This window comes from Schistocerca gregaria, chromosome 8, assembly GCF_023897955.1.
Source record: "Schistocerca gregaria isolate iqSchGreg1 chromosome 8, iqSchGreg1.2, whole genome shotgun sequence".
NCBI lineage: Eukaryota > Metazoa > Arthropoda > Insecta > Orthoptera > Acrididae > Schistocerca > Schistocerca gregaria.
In genome coordinates this window covers 68,991,043-69,016,964 of record NC_064927.1, presented here as the reverse complement: position 1 = coordinate 69,016,964, position 25,922 = coordinate 68,991,043, and the positions used below count along the sequence as shown (strand labels likewise).

Below are 25,922 nucleotides of genomic sequence, written 5' to 3'. Positions count from 1 at the left end.
TCCGCCACACACCGTCAGGTGGCTTGCGGAGTACGGATGTAGATGTAGATGTAGATTCAGACCCTCCACCCGGCTCTGCACCAAAGGTCCGCAGTCGGTTCTGTCAACGATGCTGCAGATGGTGAGCTCTGCCTTCATCTCGTAAGCAAGACTGGCAGCCTTCACCAAATCAGATAGCCGCTGGAATCCATAGAGAATTTCCTCAGATCCAAAGCAACACACGTCATTAGTGCCGACATGTGCCACCACCTGCAGCTGGCTGCACCCTGTGCTCTTCATGGCATCCGGAAGGACCCTTTCCACATCAGGAATGACTCCTCCCGGAATGCACACTGAGTGCACACTGGATTTCTTCCCTCCTTAGCCGCCGTATCCCTAAGGGGCCCCATTACGCGCCTAACATTGGAGCTCCCAACTACCAACTTCAGTGGAGCAATTAGTCTGATTGCAAATAAACAATGTTAATCAGACCCACCAAGCATCCTCAGATCACCTGCTGAGAGCCTCCTATGGGGTCTTAAAACCCGCACCTCTCATAGGTACCTTGTGACAGTGCTTCACACTGTTGCAAACAATCAACCTGCCTTAACTGGAAGTTTGTCTTTCTGCATTTTCTACTAACTGCTCAGAAATTGCAGATTGACTTGTAACCCCCTGTCTTTCCTCTATCCTGTGTTAGGACATGACACTTTACACAAATAAAGCAAAGTGGATAGTGATCCAGTGTATAAGTACACTAATGGATGGGATAGCAATGACTCAAATCTGACGAATGGATACAACATGCCCTGAACTTTGAATTCTAGTATATTCTGTTCTGCTGTGTGCTATATTATACAGTCAGTTGTACTATCTGAACAAGGTGCAAAGGAGAAAGCTACTAAATAAGCTACCAGCATTTTTGTAAAATATTTTATTAGGCATGCGCACTTTATGCAGCATTAACACAGAGTAATTCAGACACGTTATGATAGTTCAAACTGGTATGTTTTTTTCGTCAACTCTCAGCTCCTATTTTGATTATATGTCTTGTGCTGCAGTCTCAGTATGATATCACACTCTGTATCAGCATTAACATGCAGAAACAAGCACAATACACAAATTCCTCAAACAGGAATTTTAGTGTGGACTGCGTTTTATGACAAAAATCACAAAATTTTAATGCAATCTGAGACTAGAAGCTGCTAACTGAACCAACTAAACATTCCACTTTCGTAGGATGAAATTGGTAACAGACATTTCACACTTTTTGTATAATATCCATGTAGTGCTTATTATCAGACACTTTATTAACTCTAAATCAACATTAGTTTTCATTCAGTGCAACAAACAGTGACACTAGATACTTCCAGTTACTTTGATACAGAAAGACTAAAGACAGCAGCAGAGGTAAGAGCTTCTACCAACATCACTCAATATCCAATCACATACATTAGGTTTTGTTCATTATTACCTACCTTTTGGTATTGAGCATGACCAAATCTGCCATCCAGTTGTTCTTATCTTCAACGGACTTTGCAACAAGAGTAACACTGGGCTGAACTCTTGGTGCAATGTCAAATGCATTCTTCAGCTCTGTTTCAAACAAACATACACCCACAATATACAAAAACAACAATGTTAATCACACATTTAAAATCCCCCCCCCCTCTCTCTCTCTCTCTCTCTCTCTCTCTCTCTCTCTCTCTCTCTATCTGTGTGTGTGTGTGTGTGTGTGTCTCCACATACACAATTTTGTGACAGTACAGGAAACTTCACTATCTGAAATTATTGAAATGAAAGCATTTACCAGATACTTATGATGAAAAATAATTTCACACTTTCATTAATACACAATTCTAAATTTAGAAATGAAAATGAACGTGTACAATGGCTGCATAAATTAAAAATTTCAATTACAAGACACACATTTGACTCAATCATGAATTGAAAAATCGGACGCCTTTGTTGACAAAACAACAAAATTGAATAAAATGAAATTTTGATTATGCTGGCATATGGTAGTGGGGAGGGGGGGGGGGGGTGAGGAGGAGGCTGGGGTAGGGAGCATGTGGGGACAGTAAAGTGCTGTTAGTGGGAGTGTCCAGGGACAAGGTGGGGAGAGAATAGGACAAGCAGGAGGTAAAAAGATCTGTTGGTGGCTGGGTGGGTGGGGGGAATAAGGAGGGAGGTAGAAAGACTGTGGGTGCACTTGTGGAATGAAGGCTGTGGAGTCAGAACAAGGAAGGGGATAGGTGAGTGAAGGACAATGACTAATGAAGGTTGAGGCCAGGAGGGTTATGAGAATGTAGGATATATTGCAAGGAGAGTTCCCAGCTGCACAATTCCGAAAAGCTGGTGTTGGTAGAAAGAATTCAGATGGCACAGGCTGTGGAGCAGTCATTAAAATGAAGAACGCTGTGTTGGACAGTGTGCTCAGCAATCAGGCGGCCCAACAAAACAACTGAGTACTTTGTGTACTCTAGTATTGTTGTTCTGAACCGCAAGGATTCCCTGGTCGAAGGACTCTGCCAGCTGTCCGATTAGCCCACCTACAAAGCCTGCCACAGTGACCTCATTACAGAAATCCAGCAGAATCTAAACCTACAACCTCCTTCCTAGCCACCATGACTAACTACATCTTAACTGACAATTACTTCTCCTTTGAAGGCATGACCTACAAACAAAACTGGGGTATGGCAATAGGTACCCAAATGGGACCATCCAATGCCACCCTACTCATGGGCCATCTAGAGGGCTCCTCCCTCACCATCCATAATCCCAAATCTCTCTCTCTCTGTTCTGATCATGAATGACATCATCATGAACTGAATCGAGGGTGAGAACACCTTATTCACATTCCTCTAGAACCTCAACAGCTTCTTCCCCATCCACTTCACCTCCTTCTCCTCTACCTAACATACCACCTTCCTCAATTCTGACCTCAGCCCCAAAGATGGCTACATCAGTACCTCAGCCCATATCAAATCTACTAACCATCAGCAATACCTCCACTTCGACAGCTGCCATTGATTCCATACCAAGAAGTCCCTTCCATAGAGCCCAGCCACCCATGACCATCGCATCTGTAGTGATGAGCAGCCCCTCTCGAATGATACCCCAGGTCTCGCTAAGGCCCTCCCAATCTCCAGTCTCCTGATCCAAACACACACCACCTCCCAAAATCCCACAGTCCAAATACAGAGAAACACTCCCCTCATAGGCTGGTACCACCTAGGACTGTATAAACTGAATCACATTCTCTACCAGGCAGTATCCTTGTCCATCCCTTTGCCTCATAGTTCATATCCCTGTAACAGACATAGATGCATGGCCTGTCCCACTCATCCTCCCACCACCACCTACTCCGGTCTGATCACAAGCAGTAACTATCCCACCAAAGGCAGGGCTACCTGTGAAACCAGTCATGCGATCCTCAAAGCTAAGCTACAACTGTGCTTCATCCTACATGGATATGGCAACCAACAAGCTATCTGTCACATGAATGTGACCAGGCAACAGCTGGACCATCCAGCCTCTTAGCATCTGCACAACACAACATTCTTCATTTTAACGACTGCTTCATAGCATGTGCCACTTGTATCCTTCGTACCAACTCCAGCTTTACTGAATTCTGCAGGTGGCAACTCTACCTGTAATACAGCCTACGGTCTCATAATTCTCCCTGTCTCAATCTTCATTAGTCATTCATTGTCCTTCGCCCACCTATCCCCTTCCCTGTTCCGACTCCACAGCCTTCTATTCCGCAAGTGCACCCACAGTCTTTTTACCCTCCCCCCATACCCCACCCACTCTGTCTAACTTCATACTTGCACCTAGCTACCCTATGCTCTCTCCACCTTGCCCCTGTATGCTTCCACAAACAGCACTTTACTAACTTTACTAGCCCCTCCCCACCTTAGCCTCCTCCTTCCCCCCCCCTTCCCCCACCACCACCCAGACTGCTGCTCTCATCATGTGCAGTTGCTCACAGACAAGACCTGGCACCCTAAAGCCAGTGGTTGTGTGTGTGTGTGTGTGTGGGGGGGGGGGGGGGGGGGGCTGTTTTGGAAGAAGGCCTTCTGGCTGAAAGCTTATGTGTTTAGCAGTCTCTTGTTGCGCTTGTCTGTAACTCAACATCTCCGCTATATGATGAGTACCGATCTATCACTTTATGAAGCTTTATTACGTAACTCTGTCATCTATAAAATGGCCGAACTTATCATAACAAATGGAAATTGAAAACAACCTAATGTTCATAATGGACGGTGCTTACAGAAAGATGAAATTGAGGTGTTAATGTAAACAAAGCTTTGTAACCTCTAGAGTCCATAGATTGAGAAAAAATGCAAAAACTGCAATAACTTAAGAAACTGACATGAAAGTTAAGCCTATCAAACTGCTACATATGAATGTATGAAGCTCGAGACTGCTATTGTTGTTTATATGTGGCATATAACAAGCTTGCAAATGGGTTGACAGTTTCAGCCCTGTCCCTCATCCCTCATCCCTCATCCCTCGCGCACGAGCGGATGCAGACACACACATTCACCATAGATAAGTCTCTACTAAGGACAAGCATAAGGATATGCAAATTTCCTGCCCTTGCTCAAGCTATTGGAGATGTGATATATTTGAGTATTGTGAATAGAGGAATTCATAACACATGGCAGCCAGTTATATAAATACCATTCAAGACTGAAGGAAGCAAGTTCAGGGACCACAACAACTTTTAACTAACGACTGATCTTTTCTTTGATATCTCCATTACCTCATAAGGTAACCACAAACATTTTAATTTGACAAGGACCAAAACACTTTATCAATCATCTGTGACAGGAAGACCATGCACCGCCACCGCCACCGCCACCGCCACCACTCGTAAACTGAACAAGCCTCCTGGACTTGCTCAATTGAGGAATTACTATGTGATACATTCAAAGTGTCTGACGATGACTTGATAAGCTAAAAGTGTTAATGGTACCATTTTTGTAGCCTCATAATACACAAGCATTCAATAATGCCACCCATGTTACAGCATACCAGTTTCTGTCTCTGTGGAGCATATGTGGCACACTGGAAAAGGGTAAAAACAGACCACAACAGTGACAGCACTGGATTCTGAATATTACGAGACCATATGCCAGGTGTGTGGCACAATGTACCATATTGTGATACGTTTTACACCACAGGCTCGGGGTACAGTCTCTTAGGGCTTTTCGTAGTGCTACAGCCTATACGATTAGGCACTGGAACCTATCCTGTGCCATTTGGTTGTAGTCGTCCACAGTGAAATGCCTAAAGATGGAGGCTTGACCTTTCAACACTGGTAAATAAATATTTAATAGTAGAGGTGAATTTATTAAGAGAAGACGAGTGGTGCTTACCAGCCACACATATTCACCTTCTTGCAATAACTTGTGGCTTCCAAAGAAGAAAATTAATTTCATGCCCAACAGAGCTTATGGGACTTTCTGAAACAACTCAGCAGATTCACTCTTCTCATTCTGTTGTTGCCAAAGATAGTGACAGATTGTGGTTTCAGACTAAACATCGATGAACTACATTAAAAAGACAATGGATTGAGAGTTTACTAAAACGTTACTTTGATATGTCCTATGTTTGTGGTCAAGACAGCCATCATGACACCCCTAGTGCTGGATAATGTAATTTTTAGTATTTTGAGCAGAAGTGCAAGTGGTGTCTAGTGGGATGTCTTCATTTTAGCTACATCATAAAAATGATGAATTGGTGATGTTTAACAACTCACGAGCCTTTTTACAGTTCTATCAAATGTAATGACCCCCATTTCATGTGCAGAGTGAGATACCCTTCAACTGACTTCAACATGCACCAAAATCATAAACTGAAATGTGAATGGTTGCTCGCGTACACACACACACACACACACACACACACACACACACACACACACACACACAATTTACATCTGATTGTAAATCAGAACATGTGTTACGACTAGAAGTAAACCTATATTTCTGGTAATAAAACAGTACTCTCCTGTGGTTGTATACATCTTTAAAAATATAATTTAGGATGGAATAATACTATAATTTAGACTACTACAGATTCAAGTTATATACAGGGTGTTACAAAAGGGTATGGCCAAACTTTCAGGAAACATTCCTCACACACAAAGAAAGAAAATATGTTACGTGGACATGTGTCCGGAAACGCTTAATTTCCTTGTTAGAGCTCATTTTAGTTTCATCAGTATGTACTGTACTTCCTCGATTCACCGCCAGTTGGCTCAATTGAAGGTAATGTTGAATTTGATGCTTGTGTGGACATGCGACTCATTGCTCTACAGTACTAGCATCAAACACATCAGTATGTAGCATCAACAGGTTACTGTTCATCACGAATTTGGTTTTACAGTCAGTGAAATGTTTACAAATGCGGAGTTGGCAGATGCCCATTTGATGTATGGATTAGCACGGGTCAATAGGCGTGGCGCGGTACGTTTGTATCGAGGTAATGTTGACCACGTCACTGTATAGAGTGCTACGGGAGAACCAGTTGTTTCCGTACCATGTACAGCGTGTTCAGGCACTATCAGCAGCTGATTTGCCTCCACGGGTACACTTCTGCAAATGGTTCATCCAACCATGTGTCAATCGTAAAATTTGAAATTTTCCCGGCGAATCAATTGTTCAAATAGATTTCGGGCTTGCAGCCGGTCGTCGTAAACTTCTTCGCACGATATTTCGGCTGGGTCCAACTGCCAGCCATCTTCAGGTGAGCCGAACGAGGACTGACGAAGACATTCTCCGTTCCGTCTTATATAGTGCGCTGATAGTACTGCCACGCATGCGTTGCAGTCGTGGAGACAGAAGAACCACACCGCCCAGCAACAGCGCCCTCGCTGGTGGAACTGCGAAACTCAGGTGCCATCGGTATTGTCGCTGACCGCAGGTATCTATGTCTTCTGGCGTCTTCGTCTCGAGAAAATTTCTGTGATGACGGGATTCCATGCATTATTCAATTGGTAACCACTGTCCCGGTTCAATAAATTTCCAGCACTGCGTATTTCAACGGATTCTTTAATAATGGAGTCCCAAAAAGTTGTTGCTGTGGCCAAAATCGAAGTTTTGTCGTACTCCATTGAATGTCCGTTAGAAATACAATGTTCCGCAATTGCAGATTTACTGGGTTGCAGTAGACGGGTGCAACATTGATGTTCTGTACAACGCTCTTCCACAGTACGTGTAGTCTGTCCTATATAGGCCATACCACACTGACACGGTATTTTCACAAAAGTACCTCTTGGGGATTCCTTGTTTCTAATTGGTCAACAGTTTGAATCGGACATCACTGCTTTGTTTCGACATGCTCTTTCCTCAACTTATTTTATGTTTAACCAGGAATTTTTAGAACAGTCTCACGGTGTCGCCATGGGCAGCCCTCTGTCCCCTCTGGTGGCTAACCTTTTCAATGGAGTACGACAAAACTTCGATTTTGGCCACAGCAACAACTTTTTGGGACTCCATTATTAAAGAATCCGTTGAAATACGCAGTGATGGAAATTTATTGAACCGGGACAGTGGTTACCAATTGAATAATGCATGGAATCCCGTCATCACAGAAATTTTCTCGAGACGAAGACGCCAGAAGACATCGATACCTGCGGCCAGCGACAATACCGATGGCACCCGAGTTTCGCAGTTCCACCAACGAGGGCGCTGTTCCTGGGTGGTGTGGTTCTTCTGTTTCCGCGACTGCAACGCATGCGCGGCAGTACTATCAGCGCACTATATAAGACGGAACGGAGAACGTCTTCGTCAGTCTTTGTTCGCCTCACCTGAAGATGGCTGGCAGTTGTCCAGCCGAAATATCGTGCAAAGAAGTTTACGACGACCGGCTGCAAGCCCGAAATCTATTTGAACATGTGTCAATCATTGTTTCAGTGCAAATGTTCTCTTTACGGATGAGGCTTCATTCCAATGTGATCAAATTGTAAATTTTCACAATCAACATGTGGGCTGACGACAATCCGCACGCAATTGTGCAATCAAGTCATCAACACAGATTTTCTGTGAATGTTTGGGCAGGCATTGTTGAAGATGTTTTGATTGGGCCCCATGTTCTTACACCTATACTCAATGGAGCACATAATGATGATTTCATACGGGATACTCTACCTGTGCCTCCCCCCATGAACCATGGACCTTGCTGTTGGTGTGGAGGCTTGCGTGCCTCAACGATACAGATAGCCGTACCGCAGGTACAATCACAACGGAGGGGTATCTGTTGAGAGGCCAGACAAACGTGTGGTTCCTGAAGAGGGGCAGCACCCTTTTCAGTAGTTGCAGGGGCAACAGTCTGGATGATTGACTGATCTGGCCTTGTAACAATAATCAAAACGGCCTTGCTGTGCTGGTACTGCGAACGGCTGAAAGCAAGGGGAAACTACAGCCGTAATCTTTCCCGAGGGGATGCAGCTTTACTGTATGATTAAATGATGATGGCGTCCTCTTGGGTAAAATATTCCGGAGGTAAAATAGTCCCCATTCGGATCTCCGGGCGGGGACTACTCAAGAGGATGTCGTTATCAGGAGAAAGAAAACTGGCGTTCTAGGGATCGGATCGTGGAATGTCAGATCCCTTAATCGGGCAGGTAGGTTAGAAAATTTAAAAAGGGAAATGGATAGGTCAAAGTTAGATATAGTGGGAATTAGTGAAGTTTGGTGGAAGGAGGAACAAGACTTTTGGTCAGGTGAATACAGGGTTATAAATACAAAATCAAATAGGGGTATGCAGGAGTAGGTTTAATAATGAATGGAAAAATAGGAATGCGGGTAAGCTACTACAAACAGCATAGTGAACGCATTATTGTGGCCAAGATAGATACGACGACCACACCTACTACAGTAGTACAAGTTTATATGCCAACTAGCTCTGCAGATGACGAAGAAATTGAAGAAATGTATGATCAAATAAAAGAAATTATTCAGATAGTGAAGGGTGACGAAAATTTAATAGTCATGGGTGACTGGAATTCGGTAGTAGGAAAAAGGAGAGAAGGAAACGTAGTAGGTGAATATGGACTAGGGCAAAGAAATGAAAGAGGAAGCCACCTGGTAGAATTTTGCACAGAGCACAACTTAAGCATAGCTAACACTTGGCTTAAGAGTCATGAAAGAAGGTTGTATACATGGAAGAAGCCTGGAGATACTGACAGGTTTCAGATAGATTATATAATGGTAAGACAGAGATTTAGGAACCAGGTTTTAAATTGTAAGACATTTCCAGGGGCAGATGTGGACTCTGACCACAATCTATTGGTTATGACCTGTAGATTAAAACTAAAGAAACTGCAAAAATGTGGGAATTTAAGGAGATGGTACCTGGATAAACTAAAAGAACCAGAGGTTGTACAGAGTTTCAGGGAGAGCATAAGGGAGCAATTGACAGGAATGGGGGAAAGAAATACGGTAGAAGAATAATGGGCAGCTTTGAGGGATGAAGTAGTGAAGGCAGCAGAGGATCAAATAGGTAATAGGATGAAGGCTAGTAGAAATCCTTGGGTAACAGAAGAAATATTGAATTTAATTGATGAAAGGAGACAATATAAAAATGCAGTAAATGAAGCAGGCAAAAAGGAATACAAACGTCTCAAAAATGAGATCGACACGAAGTGCAAAATGGCTAAGCAGGGATGGCTAGAGGACAAAGGTAAGGATGTAGAGGCTTATCTCACTAGGGATAAGATAGATACTGCCTACAGGAAAATTAAAGAGACCTTTGGAGAAAAGAGACCCACTTGTATGAACATCAAGATCTCAGATGGAAACCCAGTTCTAAGCAAAGAAGGGAAAGCAGAAAGGTGGAAGGAGTATATAGAGGGTCTATACAAGGGCAATGTACTTGAAGACAATATTATGGAAATGGAAGAGAATGTAGATGGAAATGAAATTGGAGATACGATACTGCGTGAAGAGTTTGGCAGAGCACTGAAAGACCTGAGTCGAAACAAGGCCCCCGGAGTAGACAACATTCCATTGAAACTACTGACAGCCTTGGGAGAGCCAGTCCTGACAAAACTCTACTATCTGGTGAGCAAGATGTATGAGACAGGCTAAATACCCTCAGACTTCAAGAAGAATATAATAATTCCAATCCCAAAGAAAGCAGGTGTTGACAGATGGGAAAATTACCGAACAATCAGTCTAATAAGACACAGCTGCAAAATACTAACACGAATTCTTTACAGACGAATGGAAAAACTAGTAGAAGCCGACCTCGGGGGAAGATCAGTTTGGATTCCGTAGAAATACTGGAACACGTGAGGCAATACTGACCTTACGCCTTATCTTAGAAGAAAGATTAAGGAAAGGCAAACCTACGTTTCTAGCATTTGTAGACTTAGAGAAAACTTTTGACAATGTTGACTGGAATACTCTCTTTGAAATTCTAAAGGTGGCAGGGGTAAAATGCAGGGAGCGAAAGGCTATTTACAACTTGTACAGAAACCAGACGGCAGTTATAAGAGTCGAGGGACATGACAGGGAAGCAGTTGTTGGGAAGGGAGTAAGACATGGTTGTAGCCTCTCCCCGATGTTATTCAATCTGTATATTGAGCAAGTAGTGAAGGAAACAAAAGAAAAATTCGGAGTAGGTATTAAAATCCATGGAGAAGAAATAAAGACCTTGCGGTTCGCCGATGACATTGTAATTCTGTCAGAGACGGCAAAGGACTTGGAAGAGCAGTTGAACGGAATGGACAGTGTCTTGAAAGGAGGATATAAGATGAACATCAACAAAAGCAAAACGAGGATAACGGAATGTAGTTGAATTAAGTCGGGTGATGCTAAGGTAATTAGATTAGGAAATAACACACTTAAAGTAGTAAAGGAGTTTTGCTATTTGGGGAGTAAAATAACTGATGATGGTCGAAGTAGAGAGGATATCAAATGTAAACTGGCAATGGCAAGGAAAGCGTTTCTGAAGAAGAGAAATTTGTTAACATCGAGTATAGATTTAAGTGTCAGGAAGTCATTTCTGAAAGTACTTGTGTAGAGTGTAGCCATGTATGGAAGTGAAACATGGACGATAACTAGTTTGGACAAGAAGAGAATAGAAGCTTTCGAAATGTGGTGCTACAGAAGAATGCTGAAGATTAAATGGGTAGATCACATAACTAATGAGGAAGTATTGAATAGGATTGGAGAGAAGAGGAGTTTGTGGCACAACTTGACAAGAAGAAGGGATCGGTTGGTAGGACATGTTCTAAGGCACCAAGGGATCACCAATTTAGTATCAGAGGGCAGTGTGATGGGTAAAAATCATAGAGGGAGACCAAGAGATGACTACACTAAGCAGATTCAGAAGGATGTAGGTTGCAGTAGGTACTGGGAGATGAAGAAGCTTGCACAAGATAGAGTAGCATGGAGAGCTGCATCAAACCAGTCTCAGGACTGAAGACCACAACAACAACAACTGTACCTGTGCTGCTAGACATATTCCTTTACAAGTATGACACAACATGTGGTTCATGCACGATGGATCTCCTGCACATTTCAGTTGAAGTGTTCGGACGCTTCTCAATAACAGATTCGGTGACAGATGGATTGATAGAGGCGGACCAATTCCATGGCCTCCATGCTCTCCAGACCTCAACCCTCTTGACTTCCATTTATGGGGGCATTTGAAAGCTCTTGTCTACGCAACCCTGGTACCAAATGTAGAGACTCTTCGTGCTCGTACTGTGGATGTCTGTGATACAATACGCCATTCTCCAGGGCTGCATCAGTGCATCAGAGATTCCATGCGACGGAGGGTGGATGCATGTATCCTCGCTAACGGAGGTCATTTTGAACATTTCCTGTAACAACGTGTTTGAAGTCACGCTGGTACGTTCTGTTACTGTGTGTTTTCCTTCCATGATTAATGTGATTTGAAGAGAAGTAATAAAATGAGCTCTAACATGGAAAGTAAGCATTTCTGGACACATGTCCACATAACATATTTTCTTTCTTTGTGTGTGAGGAATGTTTCCTGTAAGTATGGCCATACCTATTTGTAACACCCTGTACAAATGTTCGATACAAACACAAAATAATGCACATGGTGTGTACTTTAACATTTGTGTACTTTATACAATAATGTCTGCTTGTGTCTGTGTATGTGCGGATGGATATGTGTGCGTGTGCGCGCGCGAGTGTACACCTGTCCTTTTTTCCCCCCCTAAGGTAAGTCTTCCCGCTCCCGGGATTGGAATGACTCCTTACCCTCTCCCTTAAAACCCACAACCTTTCGTCTTTCCCTTTCCTTCCCTCTTTCCTGAAGAAGCAACCGTCGGCTGCGAAAGCTAGAAATTCTGTGTGTGTGTTTGTGTGCTTTATTTATTGTGCCTGTCTACCGGCGCTTTCCCGCTTGGTAAGTCTTGGAATCTTTGTTTCTTTATATATTATACAATAATGTGTAATTTTTCTCTTCAGAAACCATCATCACTTAGACACTCGTAGCCTTAGTACTTTGAATCAATCATGACAAGTACAAGTTTCTCAGTTTTCCACCAATCATCCACCTAATGCCTTTCTCCACTTCATACAGTCCTGTAAACTACTATTTCTCAATCTCTTTCTTACACCAGTTAAACTTTGAAGTGGTAGTACAAGTTAGAATTCCTTGAATTTTTTCTGAACTTGCTTGAAAATTGATATATTAACTCCTGAATAGAAAAAAATGGTAGATTTTTCTGGGTCTAACTGATATAACCACTTTTGCAATACTGTCCTTCAAAATCGCAATAAAATCATGTCATATATTATTCTTACCTTCAGTATCCTCTCTGTCAACAATTTCCACTTTACGGATAAAGAAGCGTTCCTTGAGGCGAAACTCGCCTCCGACAGGACCCGTAACAGATACAGATGTGCGTTTACTGTTGGGCTTGCACAATACCATCAAGCCATCGAAGAGAAAAACACGCCTTTCAGTCAGTCTTCGACCACTACCAACTTTTCCCAACACATCCTCTGTAAGAGAAGAGAGAAGAAAAAGTAAGCACGGGCAAATAACACTGTCAATCTGATTTGCCTTACAAAGTTAAATGTTGTCACAATAACCACGTCACAATGTTTTCTACAGAGCTCTGTGCTATAAATGAAATGATAAACTTCTAAGAACTAAAACATACTTGAAAACTATGTTTACAAATAACATAAAATGACTTTCATAAAGACCTCCAAATCAGTATGATTTGCTAGTAAGACAAAAGACAGTTGGCATTTAATATTACATCACAAGCACTGGTGACAGAGCACTGTTCTGTCAAATGTGAACACGAAAACCGAGTATGTGCTATGAAGAAATCATCCAAACATCCACCTGACAGCTATAAGTGTCAGTTTCTTTCCTTCCCATTTCCACCACAAGGTGGAAGGAACATAGAAAGGGTGACCAGAAGCGATGGAAAAAACTCAATATGTTACACTGTTTCCAAGTTAATTAGCACTGATGTTAGACAGTCTCATCATTGTGTATACAAATTCAAGCAGACTGTCAGATATGGTGCTATCAAATGCATTCTTCATTTGATTCCCAAAAACCAAATAAGAAAGTGACAGAAAAACTGGACACAAGATAGTAGTAAGGAATGACCCCAAGCAAAAAGGCTCAGCAGCCTCGTGGGCTATCAATTATGATAAGAGAACACTAATTGTATTTGGCGGGCCACCTGAATTTGTGCACGCAACAGTCCGATTGGCTAACTTCAACACTAATTAACTTGGAAACAATGTTTTCCCTTGACATTTATTTCTCAGCACTACCTACCAACCAACACCCTTACAGCTTTTGAAGACAATAATATAGAAAGGAAAGGGACAGTAGAAGAAGATGAGATAGTAGGTGTTACATTGCGAGAAGAATATGATAGAGTGCTAAAATGCCTAAATGAAAATTGGGCATCTGCAGTTGATGGCATTACCTCAGTGTTATGGAGATCCTTCGAAGAACATACTATGACAAAAGTATTTCACCAGGTATGCAAGATATACGAGACATGTGAAAGAACCTAAAATGGGAAGAAGAATGTAATAATTCCATTTCCAAAGAAGACAAGTACTCGCACATGTGATCAACACTAAACGTCCAGTTTAAGTGATATTTGCAAAATACTGACAGTAATTACTTACAGAAGAATGGAATGACTCATAGAAGCCAACCTTGTACAAGATGAGTTCAGGTTAAGGAGAAATGTAGGCCTTACTATGACTTATCTTAGAAGTCAGATTGAATAGAAGCAGGTTTGTAGCCTATACATGATATTCGTCAATCTGCACACTGACCAAACTGTGATGGAAAGCAAGGAGAAATTTGGATAGTTCATGGAGAACAAATGACAACTCTGAAGTTTGCCGAAGAAATTACGTCAGAAATGGGATAGGACTTGGACAAGCAGTTGAACGGAATGGATAGTGTCTTAAAGGAATTTGTAAAATATGAGTGATGCAATCTAATCAAATTAAATCTGGGGATGTTAGGGGGTGGGAGAGTGGGGGATGATGATTGTGGTGACAATATTGGTTCAACGGCACTGAATGACCTGTGCAGAATCTATATTATTAAGTGACTACCACTAGAATCTGGTACTAGTTACTGACTGCCTACCTAATTGGCTTCCACGGGCCACAAAAATTTGATTTTCTACATTTAGCATAATTATTGACCAAATTTAAAAGGTTGTAATAATTTACACATTAAGAGATATAATCTTACATTAAAGGTTTAACACAATAATACAAGTGGTACAGAAGAAACTGTGTGTGTGTGTGTGTGTGTGTGTGTGTGTGTGTGTGTGTGTGTGTGTTAAGGCAGAATAGGTTATGGCATCCAAATACCTAGACTTTATTCATCCAATGTTTGAGAATGAGAGGTCTTGGAGCCTTACAACAAACTTTACACATAATTTCACCGGCACCCCCTTCACAAAACTTTTATTCACTGACACCCCCCACCCCAAAAACAGCAAAAACGTTTATCACTTACTACACTTTTACTGTCTATGCAATAAAACTGTAGCATCAGATATGACATTTTAATTTATTACTTCTTTACTATTAACTCTATTCACAACACACTTTGCAGACAGTATCTAAATATATCACAGAATGTACCTGCTAAATTATATCATTGTGTCTCACATAGTTCAGTAGCTATAACATCATAAAAATTGAGATGAATAACTAGTTTTCCTTAAAATGGAGTGGCAAATTACCCACGTCATATTCATTCTGTGTTTCATAATAAGAGCACTTAGTGACTTCCTATGAACTTAACGCATAATTTCAAACCTTCCCTAAATTACTACTTGCTTATATGCTTAACATCACATATTTGACACATTTACTTATTTGTCAAGTGTAATCAGATGTCTGAGGCTGTTGTCTGGTTGTAAATTCACTTCTAAAGAATTAGGGGTTATTGGTATGAACTAAATGCTTTGTGGAAATGAACTATTTCCTCATAGCCAATCTTCTTGGGACATGGACCAATGGACACACGTTAGAGACTTGGAAGACAGACAGATATTAACACAGAACATGGTTGTTCACCGACATATTAAAGTGGGTACTAAAAATCTCTCATTGGAGCATCTATGTCTACATGCACTTGTGCCCTTTCCTCACACACAGTTAAAATGATAATAGAGCCACCAGTGCAGAAAACACTCAATAAAATAAGAATAAACTGAAGAAAATGTCCAATATTGCCCTGGTATCTGTGACTGGTTGGACACCAATAAAAACTAGGAAAAAGCCAACTACCATGAGAACAAATAAATGCAGTTAGGGACTTTGCAAACAAGCAAAATGTAACTAACTCTCCAAGTTTTCCCCCAATTATTACTGTTTTCCTCAAAAAGAACGTACCTTCGGTAGTTAGAATAAGATTGCAAAATTATGATATGTCTGCTTATATCATGAGGTAAACTGTTTCTATCACAACTAGCTAACATTTCACTGAGAAAATAGGAAATTTTGCTATGATATCTTGTGTTGTTGCAGAGAACAGGAACCGATATCTATGGACCAAACAACTGCATCTACATCTACATCCATACTCCGCAAGCCACCTGACAGTGTGTGGCGGAGGGTACCCTGAGTACCTCTATAGGTTCTCCCTTCTATTCCAGTCTCGTATTGTACGTGGAAAGAAGGATTGTTGGTATGCTTCTGTGTAGGCTCTAATCTCTCTGATTTTATCCTCATGGTCTCTTCACGAGATATACGTAGGAGGGAGCAATATACTGCTTGACTCTTCGGTGAAGGTATGTTCTCGAAACTTTAACAAAAGCCCGTACCGTGCTACTGAGCCTCTCTCCTGCAGAGCCTGCCCGTCATTTTCCTCATTTTTCTTGTGTACGATTTCCTGAATATTTATGAATTTTTGCAGTCACAGAGCAGATTTCATGTCTATCATTTTGCTGTAATGATGGAACTTCTTAAACATTTCACTACTTTATGTACCTTTATTTGTGAAACAATGACTGAGGGCATGGGATATTTTGTCTTTTATCTTGACAACACGTTCCTATTTATGGATAATGTCATGTTTATTCCTAGCTCATGTGTAGTATACAATCTACACCATATGGCAAGAAAGAAGAAGAAACAGTTCAAGTATTTCAAATTTTGTCAATGGCAAAGAAACAGAAGAGAGCTTATGCTATGTTCCAACACTGAACACAAAAATAAACTTGTTTCACAATGAAATGAATGATAGTGGTCATTGTCAACAATGCTTGTGTTAAGAGATTGGGGTATTTACATACAATGGTATTATTACTGCTAAACTACTGACTGTCAGACTAGTGCAGATTGTGAGGGAGTTTTATGGTAAAATTTTGCTGTTACTAAATTAAATCAACATGCAGTTACGCAAATGTTACTGAGAAATGGCTTGTCTTTAGACCTGATAACCATTTTATTTTTATGGTTTGGAAAGGGTGGTAGGAGGTTCAGGAGAGTGCAGTTGGGTAGGTAGAGGTTGGGAGTGGTGGGCGGGTAGAGGCTGGGAATGGGTTATGGCAGAGGGAGTGATGGGTAGAGGTTGCGGGTGGTGGGATGATGGGGTATATGGCTTGGGAGTGGGTGGAGGAAACAGGTGATACCATGGGCTTTATATTGTTTCATCCTCTTATTTAAACAGCATGAACATTACACAAAGCAGTATACATGCATCCATAAAGTCATTTCCTCTGCACTTCAACCTTCAATGCTACCAAGCCAAGTCACATTTTATTAAATATCCAGTAAAACTGCAATTACGATGTACCTGTCTCTTCTGTTGAGTGCTCCAGTTAGTGACTGCACAATGAATTATGGGAATTGAATACGATGAATAGTGAGTAGGTTACTGGTAGCCAATCAGAATGCTTGTTGCAGTTTCCTGTGGTTTGTATATGAAGTTACCTATTATTTTATTGTATTAGGTTAGACTAACTTTACTGCCAAAATTTACAACAAAATCAGAAATAAAGACATAAAAACAGGTTACTGCAATGATGAACATATCTCAGGCTCAGTTACACTTCAATCTATTTCAGCAATTTTATTTCTGTGTCGAGATTTACTGGCTTCGCCTACTCACAATGAAATTGTCAATTTGCACCCTAATCTAGGCCTTGTGATTCATTACAAGTCAGTCAAAAACAAATGTAATCATATCATTTACTTCCCATCACTCATCACACAGTTCCCAACTGGAGTACTCGATGGAAGAGACAAGTATATGTAAATGCACTTCAACCAAATATCCATTTTCAACTATCTTACAATTGAACCAATAACTGGGTGGATTCACCACAAAATGGGTAATGGGCAATTTTCAGGTGCCTCACATTGCTAAAGTACTGCAATAATTATTGAAACCCTTTTTACTTTTAGCAGTGTTTTCTTATTTTTGACACTGACTGTAGACAGGAAATGAGAAAATAATAGAGTATATAGAATGCTCTGGCACATCAGAGTACATCATCAATACCTAAGAGACCTCTTAATTTGGGGTGAATACAAATACAGGACACACAAACCATGGGTCTTGCTGGGGTAGATGGCTTGAGTTCCTCTATAACACAGATAGTTGTGTCGAAGGTGTAACCACATTGAAAGGGTATCTCTAGGGAGGCCAGGCTAACCTATGGTTCCCAAAGGGTGCAGCAGTCTTTTCAGTAGCTGGAAAAGTAAAAGTCTGGGAGACTGACTGATCTGGCCTCTCTTGGACAGCACTATGTTGGTGCTAGGAACAGCTGAAAGTTAGAGGAAACTATAGCTATTATAAGGGGTGATTTTGTGATGGAGAAGGGCAAATGAATCAATTTGAGGTAAGAGAGACCAGTCAAGAACAAACAAGTTGAAAGTTATAAGCGAAAATCATTCTCCTGACTCTGGCAGTAGATCCCTTCTACTGCAAGCTCTTTGCTTTCCATATTTTTGGAGGAGATAGTATGGACCAAAACAAAATAAGTGTCAAACATGGGCTCTAAAATATTTATCTTAAGAATTATGAGCACCTGTTAAGTAGAAGGGATATGTTTCACAGTAGCAAAGGTGAAGTGGTGTTCATAGCTCTTAAGGTATGAACTTTAGATCTCATGTTTACTGGACTTTTTTTTCTATTTTGGTTGATACTACTTCCTCCTTAAATATGGAAAACAAAAAGCTTCAGTAGAACCAGTTTATTGTCAGAGGTATCAAAATGCTTTATGCTTATAATTTTTCACTTGTTTCCAGACCAGTGTTCCTTACCTCAGATTACTTCTTTTACCCTTTTACCCTTTCCATCACCCCTGAAAGTTTCTAACATTATCACATGAATGTAGATTTCCCATGAAGGGAGTCTGTCCTTTCCAGGGACACCCCTCCAGTGTGGTTGCACCTATGGTGCAACACCCCCACCTCAGTAAGATCCACGATTGGTGCATGCTGTAATCATATCTAACCCTCCTCCCCTTCACACACACACACACACACACACACACACACACACACACACACACACACACACGCGAGAATTTTTCAGGTCTTTAGGTATTGGTGATGTACTATTGTGTGCCACAGCATACCATGATCTCTATCCTACAGCTCCAGTGTGAGGCTTAATGACAAAGGTACCATCCAGGGTAAAATATTCCTCAATCGGTGATGTCAGCGTCGTCGTCATTCAACTTTAAACCCAGGATAGAGAACTTACAAAGGGAAATGGATGGGTAAAGTTAGATCTTTCGGGAATTTAGTGCAGTGCAAGTGCAAGTAAGAACAGGACTTTTGTTCAGGTCAGTACAATGTTATCAACACAAACGGGTAATACTAGATTAGGTATAATAATACATAAAGAAATAGGAATGCAGATAAGCTATGATGACCAGCTCGTTGAATGTATTTTTGTAACCAACATAGATATTAACATCCACAACAGTAGTTCATATTTATATACCTACAAGCTCTACGGGAAAGTTAAGAAAGTGTATTAAAAGATTAAAAAAGATTACTGAAATAGTTAAGGGAGATCAAAATGTAATTATGATTGGGGGCTGAAATTTGACAGTTCGAAGAAGACAAGAAGGAAAAATATTGGAACATTAACTGGGGGAGAGGATGATACAATTTAATCATTGCTAATACTTCATTTACAAATCTTGGAAGAAGGCTGTGCACAAAGAAGAGACATGGAGGCACTACAGGGTTCCATACAGTTAGAAACCAGGTTTTTAACTGCAAAACATTTCAGAGGTAGATATGGACTCTGAGCATAATTTACTGGTTATCAACAGCAAATTAAAAATAAGGAAATTGCAAAAAGCTAGGAATTTAAGGTGATGGGGTAATGTAAAGTTGAAGTAATCAGTAGCTGTTGAGAGTTTCAAATGGAGCATCAGGCATCAACTGATTGAAACAGAAGAAAGGCATACAATAGAAGACGAGTGGATACCTTTGAGAGATTAAGAGATGAAACAGTGACAACAGCACAGACTCAATTAGATAAAAAGATAAGGCCTCATACTTATTCTTTGATATCATAGGGGATATTTAATCTAACTAATATTAAATTACATTATTTATGTAATTTTTTGCATTTTTTCCACCACTATGGATCCTTGCTCCTTTCATCTGCATCAATACAGAAAAGTTTCCTTACCCCTAGCCAGAAGCCAGTACCACATACCATTCCTGCGTTGTCGCTTGGCTCATGGAATCCCCCCAAAAGGCCTTACCATCAAATCACCCATCTCTAGCTACCACCCCTCCTTCCACAATGACCTCCCCTTTTTTAAATACTGCCAATCTTTAGTCCTCACCAACATAGTCCTGCAAAACCATATCAACCAAGCCCAAACCTCCTTGCAGTACCTTCCCTCCACCTGCAAAATTCTCCTGCTACGCAATCCCAAATTCCTGGAACCCATAACACATTGAAACTCTTGACCTCCAGAAACTAGAGCAACATGCACAACATCACATCAAGAAGCTCTCCACCCTATTCATTTCCTACTCCCACCCAAGAGTACCACTGTCCACCACCTCTACAACAACCTCCAAACCTCTACAATCTCCAAACCTCCACCACGTCCTCTCATAGCTGATCAACCCAGTCTCAAAGACCTACTACACTTATCCCACCCTCCAAAACACCCTCCCACCACCACACAGAATCCAGAACCTAAACAGATCCAAAACACAGTCATGAACCTCTCCCCCAGAAGCCTTAGCTCCACAGAAATGTCAGTCCTTTCCACAGGCCTCATCTTTTGCCCCACTCCCAAATTCAATCATGCAGGACTTATTTAAGAACTTCTCCTCTTCTTCCACTCCCTGTGGTGGAAACACTTTCACCACCAATCAGACTCAACCAAAGACCAATGTTGAACTCTGCCTAATTCAGTTCACCTTTCTATGCAATTATGATCCACCAATACTGCCACTAAATACTTTCCAGAATTTCTTAACCTTGAACCCTGCCTCCCTATCATTCCCCAGATCACTCAACATGCAAACTAATCTTACATCCACAGAAAGAACAGCAGTCCACCATCTAAAAACTGATCCTAACTTTATAATCCTGCCTGTGGCAAAGGCACCACCACTGCAGTTTTGAACTGCAGGGATTACCTGGCACAAGGACTCTGCAAGCTGTCAGATACATTCATCCATAAACCTTCCACAGTGACTCCACTCCAGAAATCCAGGAGGTGCTCATCACTCCTCAAATCCTTAGACCCATCCCAGAACCTCTCCACAGAGTCCATCTCTCTACTCACCCCTAACCACTTCCCACACTCCTACCTTCTACATGCTTCCCAAAATCCACAAACCTAACCACACAGGGCACCCCATTGTGGCTGGTTACTGTGCCCCCACTGATAGAATCTTTGCTCTCATAGACCAACACCTTCAACCTATTACCTCCTATATAAAAGATACTAGCCATTACCTCCACCAACTCTCCATAGTTCCTGTCCCTTTACCACCCAGAGCCCTGCTTGTCACTATTGATGGCACATACCTTCACACTAACATCCCTAATGCCAAAGGCCTTACCACTGCTGAATATTTCCTTTCTCAGCACCCGACGGATTCCAAACTAACAACCTCCTTCCCAGTCACACCATGAACAACTATATCTTCACCCACAATTACTTCTCCTTTGAAGGCATTGCCTACAAACAAATCCAAGATACACCTATGGGCACCTGCATGGCACCTATTCATGTGCCATCTAGAGGAACACCCAGAAACCTAAACCACTCACCTGGTTCAGATTCATTGATGACATCTTTGCAATCAGGATCGAGGGTGAGAACACCCTACCCACTTTCCTCCAGAACCTCAACAACTTCTCCCCCATTTGCTTCACCTGGTCCTACTCAACCCAATAAGCCACCTTCATAGATGTTGACCTCCACCTTAAAGATGGCTACATTTACATCTACATTTATACTCTGCAAGCCACCCAACGGAATGTGGCGGAGAGCACTTTACGTGCCACTACATTACCTCCCTTTCTTGTTCCAGTCGCGTATGGTTCGCAGGAAGAACGACTGTTGGAAAGCCTCCGTGCGTGCTCAAATCTCTCTAATTTTACATTCGTGTTGTCCTCGGGAGGTTTAAGTAGGAGGAAGCAATATACTCAATACCTCATCCAGAAACGCACCCTCTCAAAACCTGGACAGCAAGCTACACCATGATGCAGAGCGCCTCTCTTGCTGAATCTGCCACTTGAGTTTGCTAAACATCTCCATAACCCTATCACGCTTACCAAATAACCCTGTGACGAAACGCGCCACTCTTCTTTGGATCTTCTCTATCCCTTCCGTCAACCCGATCTGGTACGGATCCCACACTGATGAGCAATACTCAAGTATGGGTCGAACGAGTGTTTTGTAAGCCACGTCCTTTGTTGATGGACTACATTTTCTAAGGACTCTCCCAATGAATCTCAAACTGGTAACCGCCTTACGAACAATTAATTTTATATGATCATTCCACTTCAAATTGTTCCGCACGCATACACCCAGATATTTTACAGAAGTAACTGCTACCAGTGTTTGTTCCGCTATCATGTAATCATACAATAAAGGATCCTTCTTTCTATGTATTCGCAATACATTACATTTGTTTATGTTAAGTGTAAGTTGCCACTCTCTGCACCAAGTGCCTATCCACTGCAGATCTTCCTGCACTTCGCTACAATTTTCTAGTGCTGCAACTTCTCTGTATACTACAGCATCATCCGCGAAAAGCCACATGGAACTTCCGACACTATCTACTAGGTCATTTATTTATATTGCGAAAAGCAATGGTCCCATAACACTCCCCTGTGGCACGCCAGAGGTTACTTTAACGTCTGTAGAAGTCTCTCCATTGAGAACAACATGCTGTGTTCTGTTTGCTAAAAACTCTTCAATCCAGCCACACAGCTTGTCTGATATTACTTAGGCTCTTACTTTGTTTATCAGGCGACAGTGCGGAACTGTATCAAACGTACAGGGTGCGTTCCGAAAGTAATGCAATTATTTTTTTTAAAAGTAATTTATTGAACAGATTTGCACAAACACTTAAAATTCTTCAAAGTACTGTCCTTGGGCCTCTACACATTTTTTCCAGCGACTCTGCCATGACCGGTACGCGCCCTGGAAGGCGTCTTCTGGGACCTCTCGCAAGGTCTTCGTCACGGCGGATTGGATCTCGTCTATGGACGAAAAACGGGTTCCTTTCAGGGCTGACTTAATCCTAGGAAACAAAAAGAAGTCAGCTGGGGCGAGGTCAGGACTATAGGGGGGGGGGGGGGGGTGCAGCATTGGCACCTGGTGTTTGGCCAGGAACTCGCGGACTCGTAGCGCGTTGTGGCAAGGTGCGTTGACGTGATGGAGTTGCCAGGTAGCGGAGATGTCCTTTCTCGTCCTGACGACCCTTTTGCGGAGTCTTTCCAGCACATCCACGTAGTAGGCAGCGTTAACTGTCTGTCCTTGAGGAACAAACTCCTTATGGACCACTCCTTTGCTGTCGAAAAATACAATGAGCATTGTTTTCACTTCTGATTTGCTCATTCTTGCCTTTTTGGGCTTGGGGGACTGATCAGTGTGCCACTCAGAGCTTTGGCGTTTTGTTTCTGGGTCGTATTCAAAAACCCAGGTTTCATCACCAGTGATGACGTTGTCCAAATAATCAGGTTCAATTTCAACACGTTGCAAAAGTTCACTTAAAATTTCCGCTCGGTTGGTGCGTCTGACAACACCTTGGGCACGAGCTTGGCGCACACTTTCCTCATCGCTAAATCTTCAGTAACAACGTGAAAAACAACAGTAGACGACAAGTTCAGTTCATTGGCAACCATCCTGATACTCAATCGACGGTCAGAGTCCAACAGTTGTCGCACACGAGCCACATTGTTGTCGGTTTTGCTGGTTGACGGCCGCCCAGAGCGTTGTTCGTCGTGAACCTCTTCCCGGCCTTCCTTAAAGGCCTTTAACCACCTCGAAACTTGTGAGTAGGACAGAGCAGAGTCCCCGTAAGCCTCACGAATCATTTTGGTAGTCTCCTCAAAACATTTGTTCAGTTTAGCACAAAACAAAACTTAATCGCGTAACGTTGCTCGATCATCGATTCCATTTTTTCCGTGACACGGTCGGCGCGCAGAGGTTTACAATAACAGACGTCCTGCTGCTTCCACAGCTCGGAGAGCACTGAAACCGGTTTCGCGGCAAAGCTTAGCGTCCCCCCCACCTACTCCGACTACTAGGAGCGGCGCGGGAAATTCAATTGCATTACTTTCGGAACGTACCCTGTATTCCGGAAGTCAAGGAAAATTGCATCTACCTGGGAGCCTGTATTTAATATTTTCTGGGTCTCATGATTAAATAAAGCGAGTTGGGTCTCACACGATTGCTGTTTCCAGAACCCGTGTTGATTCCTACCGAGTAGATTCTGGGTTTCCAGAAATGACATGATACGTGAGCAAAAAACATGTTCTAAAATTCTACGACAGATCAATGTCAGAGATATAGGCCTATAGTTTTGCACATCTGCTCGACAACCCTTCTTAAAAACTGTAACTACCTGTGCTCTTTTCCAATCATCTGGAACCTTCTGTTCCTCTAGAGACTTGCAGTACACAGCTGTTAGAAGGGGGGCCAAGTTCTTTCACGTACTCTGTGTAGAATCGAGTTAGTATCCCATCAGGTCCAGCGGACTTTCCTCTGTTGAGTGATTTCAGTTGCTTTTCTATTCCCTGCACACTTATTTCAATTTCAGGCATTTTTTCGTTTGTGCGAGGATTTAGAGAAGGAACTGCAGTGTGGTCTTCCTCTGTGAAACAACTTTGGAAAAAGGTGTTTAATATTTCAGCTTTACGCGTGTCACCTTGTGTTTCAATGCCATTATCATCCCAGAGTGTCTGGATCTACTGTTTCGATCCACTTACTGATTTAACGTAAAACCAGAACTTCCTAGGATTTTCTGTCAAGTCGGTACATAGAATTTTACTTTCAAATTAACTGCAACACTTCACGCATAGCTCTCCTTATGCTAACTTTGACATTGTTTAGCTTCTGTTTGTCTGAGAGATTTTGGCTGCGTTTAAATTTGCAGTGAAGCTCTCTGTGCTTCTGCAGTAGTTTCCTAACTTCGTTGTTGAACCACGGTGTGTTTTTCCCGTCTCTCACAGTTTTACTCGGCACGTTCCTCTCTAAAACACATTTTATGATTGCCTTTAACTTTTTCCATAAACACTCAACATTGTCAGTGTCAGAACAGAAATTTTCATTTTGATCTGTTAGGTAGTCTGAAATCTGCCTCCTATTACTTTTGCTAAACAGATAAACCTTCCTCCTTTTTTTATATTCCTATTTACTCCCATATTCAGGGATGCTGCAATGGCCTTATGATCACTGATTCCCTGTTCTGCGCTTACAGAGTCAAAATTTTCGGGTCTGTTTGTTATCACTAGGTCCAAGATGTTATATCTACGAGTCGGTTTTCTGTTTAATTGCTCGAGGTAATTTTCAAATAGTGCACTCGGTATAATATCACTCGATGCTCTGTCCCTACCACCCGTCCTAAACATGTGAGTGTCCCAGTCTATATCTGGTAAATTGAAATCTCCACCTAATACTATAACATGCTGAGGAAATTTATGTGAAATGTATTTCAGATTTTCTCTCAGTTGTTCTGCCACTAATGCTGCTGAGTCGGGAGGTCGGTAAAGGGAGCCAATTATTAACCTAGCTTGGTTGTGGAGTATAACCTCCACCCATAATAATCACAGTAACTATCAACTTCTATTTCACTACAGGATAAACATACCACTAACAGCGACAAACACGCCACCACTGGTTGCATGCAATCTATCCTTTCTGAACACCGTCAGTGCCTTTGTAAAAATTTCAGCAGAATTTATCTCTGGCTTCAGCCAGCTTT

The 25,922-nt window shown here is 41.9% G+C and overlaps 1 protein-coding gene across 1 annotated transcript in view; it reads right to left on the bottom strand.

Moving 5' to 3' along the window:
* Positions 1 to 25,922, bottom strand: part of LOC126284034 (protein son of sevenless) — a 183,328-nt gene that overhangs the window by 115,449 nt on the left and 41,957 nt on the right. The window contains exons 10-11 of the mRNA XM_049982594.1: positions 12,780 to 12,980; positions 1,458 to 1,575 (exon numbers count right to left, since the gene is read on the bottom strand). Of these exons, the coding sequence (XP_049838551.1) occupies positions 1,458 to 1,575; positions 12,780 to 12,980 (319 nt within the window). The remainder of the gene's footprint in view (positions 1 to 1,457; positions 1,576 to 12,779; positions 12,981 to 25,922) is intronic.